Here is a 16,264-nt window from a genome sequence, read left to right on the forward strand (position 1 = left end):
CCACCCCACCTGTATAAATCGTTATTTATCGTATTTTGTTTATGAGGAGGTCTCCTCCTCGCAGGTGGAAATACATAACCACCTCTAAACTATAACATTGCCTATATTTGGTTATAAACAGAACTGGGAAAAAAAAGCTGGAGCCGCAGATGAGTCACACAAAAATAAGATTATCGTGTCGTATGGTTTCTGTTCCTCCTTTTTGGGATAAAAAAACCCAACATTTGTTTACTTTTACCTCCGTTTGTGTCGTTTATTTTTTGCTTCTGGAACTCGGCTCTGTTTATTCTAAAAAAGCCTCTTCTGTTCTGACCAGAAAACCTGGACGCATGACAAGCTCCAGGTCGAATGTCTGTTTATTATCACAAGTGATGTTACAGTAAACTACCTCCGATCTCCTTCCGTGAGGAACACCCCCCCACCCCCCCACCCCCCCCTACCAGCCCTCCTTAAAGAAGCCTCGCCGGTCTCCAGAAACCCACAATGATGTTTCAAATGTGTTGATCCTCTATGCCCACTTGGGGAGGTCACAGTTTGAGGGGAGTTTCATTTCTTTCCCGGAGACACTTCTTCAGTTTTTGTCGGACCCGTCTCGCCCCCCAGTACCGAAGCTCGGTGTCGTATAGCGATGCACGGAGGCGTCTGTATGAGTAGCCCCACGCAAACCAACGCCATTGCAAACCCACCTGAGCAACTGACGTAGTATACATAGCTAGAAGATACATAGAAAGTCTCAGTAGGATGGGTGGGTCAAACCAACACAGGACTTTCACTGACCGTTGTTCACGTCCAGCGTGAAACCAACTCTACGTTATTTTACCGTAATATTGTACTTTATTGTAATTTACGGACTTTACTAACTTTCTTTTTTTAAACTCGTAACCCACGACCTTTTCACAAGTCTAACCAAGTAGTTTTGTTTCGTAAGTAAACCTGAAAACAACGTTTTTGTTTGTACTGTATGTAAGTTTTTTTATTTTTTGGACTGTTTGAATGGAACAAGCGGAAACTGCTCGTTTTCTTTGAACGGGGGGGAAGTTTATTTTGAAAAGACACAATGGCTGTCTATACGTTAACTTCAGAATTATTTTTGGTACCGACCAAAATACGTCTGTACCGCTGAAGCCATCCGAAGTTAACGGCGATCGATCCAATAGATGTCGAGAAGTCTGAAACAAGCCGTTTGATTGGCTCGCGTCGCCTGAGTTAAAATACCTGAACAAGAGGTTTAAATGCGTCTCAAAAGCCGTTGCTCGTGTTCTTCTGGTGACGTAAAATCACAAAAGAAATGAGACACCTCACTCGCGCGTCGTCTCACGGAAAGATAAATCCACCTCGCTTTCCAAAACGAGAAGAATTGGCGCCGAATCTAATGAGCGTGTTACCCAGATCGTTATCACGATTTAAACGATAATCCGCCGCCGGCTAAGCAACAGATCCGTAGCGTCCCTCAAGATTGTTCTTTTTCCCGGCCACTCAACACCCTCTTTCTCAGATTCCTCATGTTTTTAGATTTTATTCTATTTTTTTGCATTAGGAGAGGGTTTTTGGTGGCCCCCGTCCAAAGTGTTTTGTATTATCTCTTAATAATCCGAGGGCCCCTACGGTACGCATCGGTTCAAGCGTCTGATGTTTTCAACAGCTGAGAACACAGGCGCCGGGGACACGCGCTCGGGGATTGTGCGTGTTTTTTATTTTGGGTGTGATACAGCTGACGCGTTCGCATCGGATTCCTGAAGCGAGCTGCAGGAGGGGAACGGCGACAAGTTAGAGGCAGGAAAGAGAGCGTCAACGCAGCGTTCCTCAATCCTCAGGTGCTTATGAACAATGTCAATGTTATGCAGATTATTGAGAGCTCAAAATACCCCCCAAGCCTTTAAATATGTCCCCAAATCCCACATTGGGACTTTCGGTAACAAGGCTGGCTTTGGAATAATTATATATAAATAAATATTTATTTATATATATATATCAGGCAATGCAGCGTGCCTTTTAAGGATGGCTTATAAAGGCCAGCTCAAGCAAGGCAGATGTCTGAATCTTTCATTTTTTCCTTCTCTTTTTTCTGCATTGCGGCTCGTTTTCATCTGCTATTGATTTACCCCCCCCCCCCTTGCTCCCTTTCTCCTTCCCTCCCCCAGCGAGCCCCGTTTCGTCACCCGTCCAGGGCGAAATTTAGGTTGTTTTTTTTTTTTTGCTTAAAAATAGCACTTCTCCCTCGCTCCGATTCCACAGACCAACCCGCTCGGTGGCGTGCGCCTCAAAATAGATACCACGCCGCGGAAATTAAATCCGCGAGGTGTCGCGAGACCCCCGGAAAGGACGGCCGAGAGATTCGGTTTCAGAGACATCGAGCCCCCCCCCCCCCCCTCGCGATGTGCTCGGCGCTGCGCGGATGTGGCAGAGCGACCGGCGGAAACCCAAAACCGGCGGCCGGAGAAACCCTCCTGCGTCAATGCAGCCGGGGGGGATCTCGTGGCTGAACCCCTCTCACTGGAGAATGAATTGGTTCAATGTGAGTCTCGCTGCAGATGACGAGTCATAAGCCTCCCCCGCGTGTCCAAAAAGTCCAAAATGGGAGTCTTAATGGTGCTCACATGTTACCGTTTCCGTGGCACGAAAAGGACTTCCTGAAAGCTGTCAGTCAGAAAAAGGTTCCGAGTGAATGGAAAGTTTAACGAGTCGCTTCTGTCCTGGCCGTTTCTAAGCTCACTGCTATATATATATATATATATATATATATTTTTTTTTTTTCTTCATTCCTTTTCCTCCTCATCTCCAGGTTCTCCGTCTCTGAGCGGAACCGGGACGGTCACGGTTCTGGTGGACGACGTGAACGACAACGTGCCCGTTTTCACCGCCTCCTCCTTCCACACCACCGTGATGGAGAACGCGCCGACGGGGGCCGACGTGCTGCTGGTGAACAGCTCCGACGCGGACGTGGGCGTCAACGGGGTGACGAGGTACCCGTCGGCTCTGGTTCCTTCACGCCGGTTTTCTGACCTTTTTATTCGATTTTTTTATTAGGGAATGCCTTTTTTGTGCCACATTTTTGAGAACTAACAGTCTAAATGTCCTCTCGTTGGAGGATTTCTTATTCTTTTAAAAAAAACATTTGTCTTAATACGATCATAGCACCTTTCCTAAAGAATTAAGCTTATGTAATTTGAGACTTTTGTGGATTAAGCGTAACTTTGACGTGCACTATTAATATTTCTGTATCGAGGCGTCTGAGGCCAGATACAAACGAAGACCCTCCCAATTTCCCAGCAGACACCAGTTCACTGCCGGTCTCCCATTACACTGATAAAGAATCTCTAATTGTCTCTTTTGACCTTTTAAAAAAAGTTATGCTTTTATAAGAGACTGACGACATGCAACAAAAGTGCAAAATTAACTCAAAGTGGGACATTACATGACCCCCCCCAGGTCTCTGCTGCACTTTCAATACAATGCCAGATCCAAAGGAAACGAAGACCCCCCCTGCAGACACCAGTTCACTGCCGGTCTCTAACAAGTCTCTATGTTTTGTTAAGAGACTGACGACATGCAACAAAAGTTCAAAGTGGGACATTGCATGACCCCGCTGGTCTCTGCTGCACTTTCAATCTAATTTATCCACAAGAGGAGGTCAAACTCGGCCGGTTATTCTGATCATTCAAAGGTGCAAAAATAAAAAAATGATCCTTAAATTACCAAAAAATACAATCTCAAAACGGTCTAAATGTGAGATTGTGAGCCTTTTCCCGAACAGACAAAACAAAAGTCAACGTTTCTTTTTTTTACTGAAATTGCATTTAAATCTCCTCTTTTAGACGTCGTTAAGAAGAAAAAAAGAAGAAAATTCATCCACCAGAAATTACCTCATAGGTTTGATTAGTTTTTTCCAGCGACTTCTGAAGGAAACAGTAGATCATTTGCACCCAAGGTTTATTTTAAATTTCGTGCTTTATTTGACAGATTAACGCGGGCATAAAAATCAAATCCATTGTGTGCGTGAGACTAATGAAACCAATTTAAATTTATTTAATTTTTTTTACAATCCAGAGGAGATCTGCGCAGTTCCAGTAACTGCGGCGAGTAATCAGGTCAGCTTTACTTTGCTTTGATTCCCCCTGGTGTGAAAATATCCTTTTCAGGGCCGTGCAGGACTGGGTTTTGGCTTTCCTTCACGCCTTCGCCGAGACGCTTTACCTCATCACCAGCTTTGGGAAATTCCAGGCCGATGTCGCAATCGTCGACAGGAGTTTAAGAAGCAGAGTTTTTAGTCAACACCCGAAGTCGTTGGAGGGGGGTGGTGGGGAGAGCTTCTGGCCGGTCTCTCTCAAGCCGGACACCGACTCTCAAGGTCCGACCCGTCCTCCGTGACCCCACCGGGTGCACATTGGGGGGGCAGGTGGGGGGGGGGGGGGGGTACCGCAGTGCGCTCCAGTTTCCCAAAAAACACGATAATGAGGATGTTAATTGTCGATGACAGTATATGTTGTGCACATCGAGGGGGCCTCGAGGCCCTTAGCGGAGACCAGAACTGGTTACTCTCGCTTGTTAGTTTGATTCTCGCAGTCCATTAAATGAGAGTCCCAAACCTGGACTTGTCTCTGGACCGCGTTGGACAGTTTACGTCCAAATGAGCTTTCGTATCCTCTCCCCGCTCACGCCCCCCCCCCCTTTTTTTAAATATGCACTGGTGTGTGTGTGTGTTTGTGTGTGTGTGTGTGTGTGTGTGTGTGTCGGTTTACATTTACATCCCGGGGCCCTGCTGGTGAAACACGATATGAGCTTTTTTGGAAGCCAAAGCCTGCGGCCCCTCAGTCCCTAAAGGAGTTGCATGTTATGCGGTCTTTTATTCTTATTGTTTGTCGTGTATTTTTTTATTCGACTTCTCCAGCCTGAACCACAGTGGCTCTCTGGGAGCAGTGGAGCAGAAAACTGTTGCTGGATTTCGATACTGGTGTCAAGCCAACAGAGTGTGGTGACCATTACTGTGCTTTTTGTGAAGCTGAAACAGTGCCCTCTATAGGCCACATCAGGACAGTACTGAACAAAAGTCAGTTTGAACATTGTGAATGACTTGTGTATCACCTGACGGTCAGTATTTACAGAAGAAACACAATTTACTGACTGTAACAAAAGATTATTCAGAAACTGAAGTAGCTCCATAGCCACTGAAAAGAGGTAATGATAATAATGATGAGGTAAAAGAGTGATTATGTGTCATTTCATACGTTTAGTTTCCTTTCACTATGTAATAAGTTATGTAGAACACACAAAATATATAAATATATGCAGGTGCAGTAAAAAAAAATAAAAAAAAATAAAAGGTGGATTATATCTTATTATTTTTTACAACAGTTATCAGATCATGGTTTAGAGCTAGTTTTGGAAGGTTTTCACTAATACAAATTGAACTTTCCATCTGCAAAGACAAAGAAGGTTGATTTGCGGATGGAAAAAAAGGGATATTCATCATAAATTACTTTCCAAAACTCAACTTGTTATCTCGCGTCACTTTCACTGAAACTTTTTTCTTCTTTCCCACAGCTACAGTCTGACCGGAGGACACGGCCAGTTCTCCATCAACCCGGCTACGGGACAGATCATCACCAGCTCCCTGCTGGACCGAGAAGACAGAAACAATTACCAGCTGCTGGTCGTGGCAACAGACGGAGGACAGCCCCGGGGCTTGTCCAGCTCTGCCACCGTGTCCGTGACGGTGGCCGACATCAACGACAACCCTCCTCGCTTCCACCACCACCCCTACGTCACCCACATACCCGCCTACACTGCGGCAGGTCAGTACACACCTGGCCGGGTTTAGGGAACGTAATAAAGTAAACGTCTGCTTTTGGTTCAAACGTGACATCCAATTTAAAAGATGCACAATTGAAGAAGAAGAACACACAACATATTGAAATAAGGCCTTATTTGTACGAGAAATAACTCCTGTATACTCGCACATATTTTATTCAGGTTTGTGCATTGAAAGATAAATAAAGATGACTTATCATAAAAACTCATGTGTGTCTCTAGGGTCCCTGGTCTTTGCCGTTACCGTCACCGACGAGGACTCGGGCTCCAACGCCCAGCTGCACTACTCCCTTGTCGGGCGCAACTCTGAGAAGTTCAAGATCGACTCCGTCAGGGGTGCCATCACCGCCAACGAGAAGCTCACCGGAAGCTCAGAGGTCACCCTGACGGTTCGGGTAAAAGACGGCGGAGCGAACCCCAAAACGGACACGACCACCGTGACCGTCCGCTTCGTCACGGGAGGAAACTTCCCCGTCATCACACTGAAGGAGCGCGCGTTCACGTTCCCGGAGAGCCAGCCGACAAACCACGTCGTCACGACGGTGACCGGGTCCTCCATGAGGGGCGGGCCGTTGTCGTATTACATCGCCAGCGGCAACCTGGATAACGCGTTTCACATCGACCAGCTATCGGGCGAGTTGTCCATCAGGCATCCCTTAGATTATGAGCACGTTCAGAAATACGTTCTCTGGGTTGAGGCCAGAGATCAGGGCTTCCCCCCGTATTCCTCTTACGAGAAAGTGGAACTAACGGTGCTGGACGTCAATGACAATCACCCGGTGTTCGATAAGGATCCCTTCCACGCTGAGATACTGGAGAACCTCTCACCGCAGCGGGTGCTGATTGTTTCTGCTGTCGATCTGGACAGCGGGCCTAACGGGCAGCTCGAATACGCCCTCATAGATGGCAACAAGGAGAACAGTTTCAGCATCAATAGAGCGACCGGTGAAATACGAACCACCCGGCCGCTGGACCGGGAAAAGGTGGCTCAGTACACTTTGAAAGTCAAAGCCACCGACCGTGGGTCGCCATCCAGAAACTCGGCGGTCAAAGTGCTCATCAATGTACTGGACGTGAACGACAATGCTCCGAGGTTTTCCAAGATCTTCAGCGCTTCGGTGGCCGAGAATGCCCCGGTGGGTTACACCGTCACCAGGGTCACCACCACGGACGAGGACGCCGGTTCAAATGCCGTGAGCCGATACTCAATAACAGACCCCAGCCTTCCGTTCAACATCAATCCAAACACAGGAGACATAACAATAAGCAGGCATCTCAATCGAGAAGACACGGATCATTATATCGTCAAAGTGTCGGCCCATGACTCTGGCTGGACAGTAAGCACCGATGTCACCATATTTATAACGGATATTAACGACAATGCCCCCAGATTCAGTCGTCCCTCTTACTATCTGGACTACCCCGAGCTCACGGAGGTGGGCTCCCTGGTCACACAGGTGTCGGCCACGGATTCCGACGAGGGCTTCAACGGCAAAATCTTCTATTTCATTCGGTCCCAGTCTGAGTTTTTCCGAATCAACGCCAGCTCCGGAGAGATATTTGTGAAGCAGCAGTTAAAATATCAGAACTCGACAGGCGCTAGCAGCATTAATATAAACCGGCAGAGCTTCATTGTCACGGCCTCAGACCGAGCGGTGAAGCCTCTGATGAGCGAGACGACTGTGATCGTAAACATCGTAGACAGCAACGATAATCCGCCCGAGTTTGATTCGCCGAGCTATTTCACTCCCGTCACTAAAAGTGTCAAAGTCGGCACCAGGCTGATTAGAATTGTAGCTCACGACGAGAAGGACTTTGGCCTTAATTCTGAGGTTGAGTACTTGATAACCGGAGGAAACAGCTCCAGTAAATTCAAGCTAGATAAAACAAGTGGCTGGATTACTGTTGCCTCCTCCCTCACATCTGATATGAATAGGTTTTTCCTCATTGACCTCACGGCGAACGACAGAGGGAATCCTCCTTTGTCTTCGCGGACGTCGGTCCGAGTTGCGGTCACGGAGGAGAACCACCACACGCCTGAGTTCTCACAAAGCCAAATCTCAGCTACCGTACCCGAGAGCCTTGTTGTGGGAACGGCGATAAGGACTTTGTCTGCCAGAGACAAAGACAAAGAAATGAACGGCCTTATCACATACAATATTACTTCAGGCAACGACAGGGGTCTGTTTTTGCTTAACAGCAAGACGGGCGTGTTATCCCTAGCTCACCCTCTGGACTTTGAAGACAAGATACAGCATGATCTTAGAGTTTCAGCTACCGACGGCGGCTGGATCGCAAAAACAAGCTACGTGTCCGTCACCGTGCACGTGAACGATGTGAACGACAACCCTCCCGTGTTTGAACCTGACGAGTACTTCCCCATTGTGCAGGAGAACGTTCCCAGTGGCACCACCGTGGTCAAAATGAATGCCACGGACCGCGATTCGGGACCCAGCGCGGTCATGGCGTATGTGATACAGTCGTCAGACAGTGACCTCTTTGTTATTGACCCGAACACGGGCATCATCACCACCCAGGGCTTCTTGGATTACGAGGCTAAGCAGGTCTACCATTTAACGGTAAAGGCCTTCAATGTGCCAGACGAGGAGCGCTGCAGCTTCGCCAATGTCAACATTCAGCTGAAGGGAGCCAATGAATACGTACCCCGCTTTGTCTCAAAACAGTACTACTTTGAAATCTCTGAAGCCGCTCCAAAGGGCGCAGTGGTCGGGGAAGTGTTTGCCAGTGATCGAGACCAAGGGAATGACGGAGTGGTTTACTACCTGATTTTCGGAAAGAGCAGAAAGAAGGGCTTTGGCATCAACAGGAAAACGGGACAGATTTATGTCACAGGTACTCTAGACCGCGAGAAAGAGGAAAAGATTTCACTAAAGGTGTTGGCAAAGAACAGCGGAAGCATTCGGGGTGCAGATATCGACGAGGTGTTTGTGAACATCACAATCCTTGACGCCAACGATCCTCCAGTTTTTACCCAAGAACTGTACGATGTGCAGGTTAGTGAAGGTTTATCGCCCGGTGGTCTCGTTACCTTTGTGAGTGCCGAGGACTCAGACTCCGTCCCGAGCTGGAGCCGATTTTCATATTCCATTGCTCCCAAGTTTGATCAAAATGTTTTCACCATCAACCCAAAAACTGGCCAAGTGTCCGTGGCTGCAGAGCTTGACAGAGAAACGACTCCTGTGTATAATCTGACGGTTCTTGCTGTGGATACTGGCACGCCTCCCGCAACCGGAAGCACCACCCTGATTGTGAATCTGGAAGATATCAATGATAACGGGCCAACTTTGACAACCGCATATGCCGAGGTAATGGAGAACCAGAGAGCTGGCATCGCCGTTGCAACATTAACAGCATCTGACACGGATCTACCACCAAACCAAGGCCCTTTCCTATTCAGCCTCCTCGGTTCTGGCTCTGCCAACAGCTACTTCAGCCTCAGTCCAGCTGGAGTGTTAACCACCAGTCGAGAGATTGACAGGGAACAGATTAGCGACTTCTACCTCTCTGTCGTGATCAAGGACTCTGGTGTGCCTCAGATGTCCTCCACGGGAACGATTCACGTCAAAATAAACGATCAGAATGACAACCCTTCAGAGCCGAGGGCCGTGGAAATATTTGTCCACTACTTTGGCAATATGTTTCCCGGAGGTTCTTTGGGAGACGTCAAACCCCAAGACCCTGACATTCAGGATAGATTCCATTGTTCCCTCATTCCCTCATCCTCCGGCCTGTTTAATATCCCAACTGGAACGTGCAGCCTCAACTCTAAAGCCCGCTCAACAGATGGAACCTTTGAACTAACCATCCGCAGCAGTGATGGTGTCCACGGTTCAGTCAGCAATACAGCCCGAGTCCTCTTCATGGGTTTCACCAATGCCACAGTGGACAACAGCATATTAATTCGGCTCCACTCTCAAGGAGTCAAAGGCTTCCTAACCAACCACTACCTCAGCTTCCTACGCATTGCCAACTCTCAGCTAGCGGGACTAGGCACCGGGGTGCTGCTTTATGGAGCATTCGAACTCAACAATCAGACTTTCCTGATGGCAGCTGTGAAACGAGGCCACGGACAATATGTCAACCCCAGTGGTGTGGCCACATTCTTCCAGAGTATCAAAGACGTTTTATATAGGCAGAGCGGGGTGCAAATAGATGCGGTGGACCATGATCCATGCACACGCAACCCGTGCCAGAATGGAGGCAGCTGCAAGAGGCGTCTCAGTGTCGGGCCTGACATGAAGACAGAAGAAAGTGTCCCCGTGATCCTCGTTTCCAACCACCCCCTGCAGCCCTACGCCTGCAGCTGCAGGCCAGGGTACATGGGAGCCCTGTGCGAGACGGACATCAACGAGTGCCAGCCGTCGCCCTGCCACAATGGCGGCACCTGCCACAATCTGGTGGGGGGATTCTCATGCACCTGCCCTGAAGGTTTCACCGGCATGGCCTGTGAGAGGGATGTCAACGAATGCCTTTCCAATCCCTGCAAGAACGGGGCGCTTTGCCAGAACTTCCCCGGCGGCTTCAACTGCCTCTGCAAATCCGGATTTGCAGGTACTACACACGCGGGAGTCACATTTTATGTCCGACCACTCATGTTAGACCTAGGGAGGGTGGGGACATACACTCACACAATAATGTACTCAAGAGCACATGGCTTTGGCTCCAAGGAAAAATATTTGCTTCTCAATGTTTCCAAGAGGTGTAGTCATAGCATACAAGCGTGGCTACAACTGCTTTTCGGATTGCTAGTTGGGGAGATGATGCATATCAGCCTGCCATGTTTGCTTTAATAAAAAGGACGAGTCGAAGCTGACCCCTGTCAGGACTTTGAGAGTAGAACTCCGTACACAGCTCACCAGTATCACGTTTCATTGTGTGCCTCCATGCGCATGCAGTTATGACCACACACAGATACGGGTTCTAATGCAACTGTACACTCAAGGACTTCTTAATCAAGGACTTCTCATTCGGCTCCGTTTCCAGTTGTATGACAAATGAGCAGCTTTATGAAAGATCCAATCAGGCCTTTCCATTTGGAAACGTAATGAATACGCCGCGCTATTACCCCTCGATAAAATGGGAGTGGATTTTAAGTGGAATTACTTAGAACAGTCATTTAAATCCTGCATGTTTTCCAGCCGCTGACTTCAGCATCTGAAAGATATTTTCAGAGCGGTGGCAGGCGATTTGCCTCAAATCAAGTCATTACTGTCCCGTTTTATTATGACGATAGAAAATGACCACAAATCTTTTAGGGTTTCATCAAGATAAATGACCCTTTTGTGAAGAAATGCACCTATTGACTTACAGTAGTTTGCATGCCCTCACGGTGAACCCTCAACTTCCTGTTATCCCCGCCTGCTCTTTGGCAGCAGAATCAATCTCCATTAAGCAAACTTGTCTCAGGATTTACAAGCTCAAATACATTTGAGGGAGTTCATTGTCAGTTTCTTTGTATTGTGCCATGCCTGGATCATTTATTGTCTTGCACCAGTCCATCATTTTTATTATCAGTGTCACATTCCTTATCGTGATGTTAAACATTGCAACTGTTTGTCTCTCTGCACTGCCAAAAAAAACACCAAAAAAACAGCCCAACGTTATTTGATCTTTGCAGCGAGTTTGAAAATCAGATTAAATCTCAGAGAGAAAAAATTCTGCCAATTGAGTGAGATCATGTCTTTTTTTTTTTTTCTTCCTCTGAAAGTTTCAAGATGTTTTGGATCAAATGATGTCATCTCGGACAAGTGATTCCTCTTCCACAATTGCATCACATTGTGTCGAGAAACATTTTTATGAAACGTGAAACGGCACTAAAACAGATGACATTACATCTTCGTATTATCCGTTTTATGGTTATTTCAACAAAAAAAACTTTTTTTTTTTTTTTCAAACTCGCTACAACTTCACTTCAAATGATTTGTTGGGAGTATTATTTTTACAGCGTATTTCTCAGCTGTGAGGTGATGAAATGCCTGCATGACTTGGCCTGTGGGGGAAGTGAACTGTGTTCCCCTCGGGTTTTTTTTTCCCTGTGTTGTCTGCCACCTCATCCATTTTAATTTGTGTTGTTCTGTGAACCCAGGCAAAACGTGTGATTCCATCATCAATCACTGTGAGTGTAACCCATGTTTTAATGGCGGGTCCTGTCAGAATCGGGTGGATGGATATTACTGTCATTGTCCATTTGGTAAGTAATAGTAGGAAACTTTTCAGGTTATAAGCAAACCTTCAGTTTCAGTCCTGAAAATAAAATAAAGTCACGCTGTTATTATTCTACTGACGTTTAATTTTGTCTCTCCATTTGTCATGATTATCGTCTATAAGCCTCCAATTTGGGTAAAAATAACTTCTCGAGGAGCCGAGATTATGACCAGAGAGCATTTAAAAAATCTGCTTTGTTAACACTAAATACATAACTGATAATATCGCTCGATGAAGATTCTGTTTCATCTGTGGATATTTATATCACGGCGGCACCCGTGAATCATTCATCAGCTTCCTCCTCTTGATTCCTCTTTTTGGTTTCGTTTTCCGGTCCTCAGGGGTTTTCGGCAAACACTGCGAACTCAACAGCTACGGCTTTGAGGAGCTCTCCTACATGGAGTTTCCGTCTCTGGATCCCAACAACAACTACATCTACATCAAGTTCGCCACCCTGAAGAGCAACGCGCTGCTCATGTACAACCACGACAACCAGACCGGAGACAAGGCGGAGTTCCTGGCTCTGGAGATCTTCGAGGGACGGATGCGCTTCTCCTTCAACTTGGGAAGCGGCACGTACAAACTGATGACCATGATCAAAGTTTCGGACGGGCAGTTCCACACAGTCATCGCCAGGAGAGCCGGGATGGTGAGCTACGTCTATTTAAACGTTTTTCATCGTGCATTCTGTTGTGGCTTCATCGAACATTCATGGCATGAACTTTATAGTTGTTACAGTGTTTACGTCCTGAGCTTTCAGAGCTGGAACCTGCATCCAAACGTTGCTTTTTTATTCTTTTTTGTTGCACCATCAGATGATAAGTAACCCCCCCCCCCAAAACCGTGGGTAGCTCAGCTTATGGTTTTTTTACGCTTTATGGCTCGTCGTGATTTACGATGCGCGGATCCAAAATGGCCCTGAAGGTTGAAACTCTGTCTCCTGTGCTCTGAATGAGAGGCTTCTCCCTGCCAGCAATGCAGTGGCAAGGAAAGAGATGGTGTGTGTGTGTGTGTGGGGGGGGGGGGGCTCCTGCTGGACTTCAAATCTGTCATTTCCCACCGTGCGCTGAGAGTTTCATAGGAAGCTGGTAAAATCGTTAAATAGTTTTTTTTTGAGACGGTGCAGAGTGACGGGATGGAAAAGGAATACAGCGCACGTGGTGGAGCAGCGATTCTGTCCGCGCACTGTTCCCAGCGAGTGTTACGCAGGTTCGTGTGACGGCTCTCGAAAAAGGAGACAGAAATATAAAGTGAACCCGATCGCTGTGTTTGCAGAAGTCGCTGCGGGTCATTTCGGCGGTCGGGGCCCCCGAGGTCTGTTTCTCGAGTCGATGTCAGAAAAGCAGACAGAAACCACGGACACGGTCACGCACCGCTTCGTCTGGAAGACTCCGAGTAATCAGAGGGGAGCGGAGAGTTCACAGATTCCGTTACAGTCGTAATTACAGCCATCGGACAGCGACGTTTAATTGTCAAATGCGATAAATGGCACACGGTTCGTCTCTCGGCACGGGGGGGGGTGGGTGGGTTGCGCAACAGGCGATCTTTTGTTCGGGTGTCGGTCCAATGCAGCTGTCTGCCAATGTCTCTAATAATAAACGAGTTGAATGTGCACGACATTATTGCAGGTTTAAGTTACGCCGTTTGAACCTTGCGTTCATTGATTTCATCTTTGTTGGCCAACGTTAATCGAAAAAGTGCTAACAGTGCAAATTATGGCAAACATGCTGACAGCTAACAGTGCTAACGGTGTTAACAGTGCAAACTATTGCAAAAGTGCTGACATAGCTAACAGTGCAAATTATGGCAAACATGCTGACAGCTAACAGTGCTAACGGTGTTAACAGTGCAAACTATTGCAAAAGTGCTAATAGTGCAAACTATGGCAAACGTGCTGACATAGCTAACGGGGCTTTCCTGAGGAGGGAACCGGAGGGTGGGGCGCTGTTGGTCGAGACGGCGTTATCGGCTGTAGCCGTCTGTTAATTGGTCAAAATCTGTGTTTTCTTACTCTTTTTCCCCATTCGGTGGTGTCAACGGTTCCCCCATGAGAGCCGTCAAAGCCACATCTGTGCATCATCCCGAGTAACCGAGAGGTCGGTGTTGCTACGCTTCGAGCTGAACTCGTGTAAATTCCATTCAGTGGATTTGAGTGTAGGAGAATAACACATGAACATCAGTGTGATCGTGTGACAGCAAATGACACGTCTGGCAAAGATCACAGCTGGGAACATCTAATCAGAGAGCTCTGCCGGTTTATTTTAAAATCACGGGTTTTAAGAAGTCTTCTATGAATGATGTTCGCAAATTAGGACTCGCTGTCGCTGATTAGCACGAGAGGCTAGTAATGAAGCTTTTGAGTCGATGAGTTATTCGTCCTCGACGCAAGCAGGAAACCTCGGTTCCGCGTCTGCACCACAACAGAGGACATCGCATTAGTCACGGGGGGAAAAAACAATCATCTCCAGAGGCTTCTTCCTCTTCCACCGATTGTTTTTGGGTTACATTGGGTTTTAATTTGAGATCCACATTTTCTCCACCGCAGTGTGAGGTCCTTCGACAGCGACTGAGGCGCCTTTGATCTCAGGAAAAGGACACTAATGAAATGTTCGTGTTTTTCTTCACGAAGTCACGATGGTGTTCTTTTCGAGACAAGCGAGTCCCGTTGTTCGCTTGTCGTCGCTTTTACTTTGACTTTCTTAGCGTCCATGTGTCGGACTCATGTGTGTTGTGAGGTCGGGGTGGGGGGTCGTGCTCTCCAGGATGATTTGTGTTGGGGGGTCCCGTGTTTACTTAAGATCCAGGAGAGGTGGAGCGGGATTGCCCCCGTGTTTTTTAACACTTTCACACGCTTTTCCGCCACATTTTCCCTCACCAGCCCATTTCTCTTCCAGTAGGGTCGTTCCCTCTCAGAGCAGAGAGAGAGAGAGAGAGAGAGCAACCCACATCTGGACTAAAGCTTTAGTACCATTAACGGGAAAATAGGAAATGTTTCACTGTAATGTATGGCTGTAAAAAAAAAAGAAAATACGTTATGCCACTCGCCCGTCAACCACCGTGATGAATCGATGAAAACTAATTGGCCTACGTGCCATTCGACGGACAAACGCTCACATTAACGACGGGAATCGAAACGCTCTGGGAGAAATAACGGTTGCGGTTGAAGTCACCCTCAATGGGTTGAACCGGAACCCCGGAGTGAACACCACGCTGCGGTGCATAACAAGATATTTAGTCTGGCGCACGTCCAGTTCCAGTTGATGAAGATGTGAACGCAATCACATTATTTTCAGGAGAAGGAATAATGTCGCGGACGAGATGCTGTTGCTGATCTCAACAGATCCTACACGATATACGTGCAATGTAAAAACATAGCTGAGTAAAATGTCTAGAGAGAATGCGTATGTGTGTGTTGTGCGCATATTTAGTGCATTAAAGTCTCTGCTGGGCCCCGCTAGCTAGATAACGGCCGCTGACGTAGCGCCAACCCCTCCGGTTCCCCCCCCCCCGAGGCTAACGCTGCTCCGTCGTTAGCGCTGTCAGCACCGTTAGCTTCTAGCCGTCGCCATGTTGAGAGCCCGCGTGAAGGCAACAGATACGCTCTGAGTTCCTGTATGGAAAGCTTTTTTTAAAAAAGGAATTGGTCAATATTCTCGTGTCTTTACGGTTAATACGAAGCTAGCACCAGCAGCTAACTTAGCTTAGAAGAAAGACTGGAAACAAGCTAGCTGGGCGCTGTCCAACGCTGACTAAACCCACATACCAGCACTGTTATCTGTGTTGTTCTTTGTTTTATTTAATGAACATGTATGTGCTCCACAGCATTCCTTAATACATATGAATGACATTAAGATATATTTCTTCACATCAGATAAAACTGCATGCTGTTGGCATGGCTCCAAACTTAAAGAATGGGCTGTATGATAGTTTTGATCAATCTTTGTCTATTTAACTACCTTAGGTTGCTATAGAGTAGCTCTGCTAGGCTAGTTAGCTAGTTAGCTAGGGAAAGAGCAACTCCACCTTTGGCTCCGCCCACTCAGACGTTGACTTAAAACTAAAACCTCAAGTTCGCTGACGGACATCTGGAAGAAAACTGTTTGCATTGAACCGGCACAAGTGACACGCTCACTCACACGTGACACCGATTATAAATAAAGTGAAACAGAGTGGCTTCAACCAACTACGTCAACCACAGTCTACCAGAAAAAAAATAAAATAAAAAGATGAC

At 47.2% G+C, this 16,264-nt stretch overlaps 1 protein-coding gene across 1 annotated transcript in view; it reads left to right on the forward strand.

The window, feature by feature from the left end:
* The window catches only part of LOC117737241 (protocadherin Fat 4), a 46,203-nt gene that overhangs the window by 18,263 nt on the left and 11,676 nt on the right, over nucleotides 1-16,264 (forward strand). The window contains exons 7-11 of the mRNA XM_034543011.1: nucleotides 2,783-2,963; nucleotides 5,542-5,792; nucleotides 6,031-10,380; nucleotides 11,915-12,019; nucleotides 12,375-12,682. Of these exons, the coding sequence (XP_034398902.1) occupies nucleotides 2,783-2,963; nucleotides 5,542-5,792; nucleotides 6,031-10,380; nucleotides 11,915-12,019; nucleotides 12,375-12,682 (5,195 nt within the window). The remainder of the gene's footprint in view (nucleotides 1-2,782; nucleotides 2,964-5,541; nucleotides 5,793-6,030; nucleotides 10,381-11,914; nucleotides 12,020-12,374; nucleotides 12,683-16,264) is intronic.

Source organism: Cyclopterus lumpus, chromosome 10 (genome assembly GCF_009769545.1).
Source record: "Cyclopterus lumpus isolate fCycLum1 chromosome 10, fCycLum1.pri, whole genome shotgun sequence".
Classification (NCBI taxonomy): Eukaryota; Metazoa; Chordata; class Actinopteri; order Perciformes; family Cyclopteridae; genus Cyclopterus; species Cyclopterus lumpus.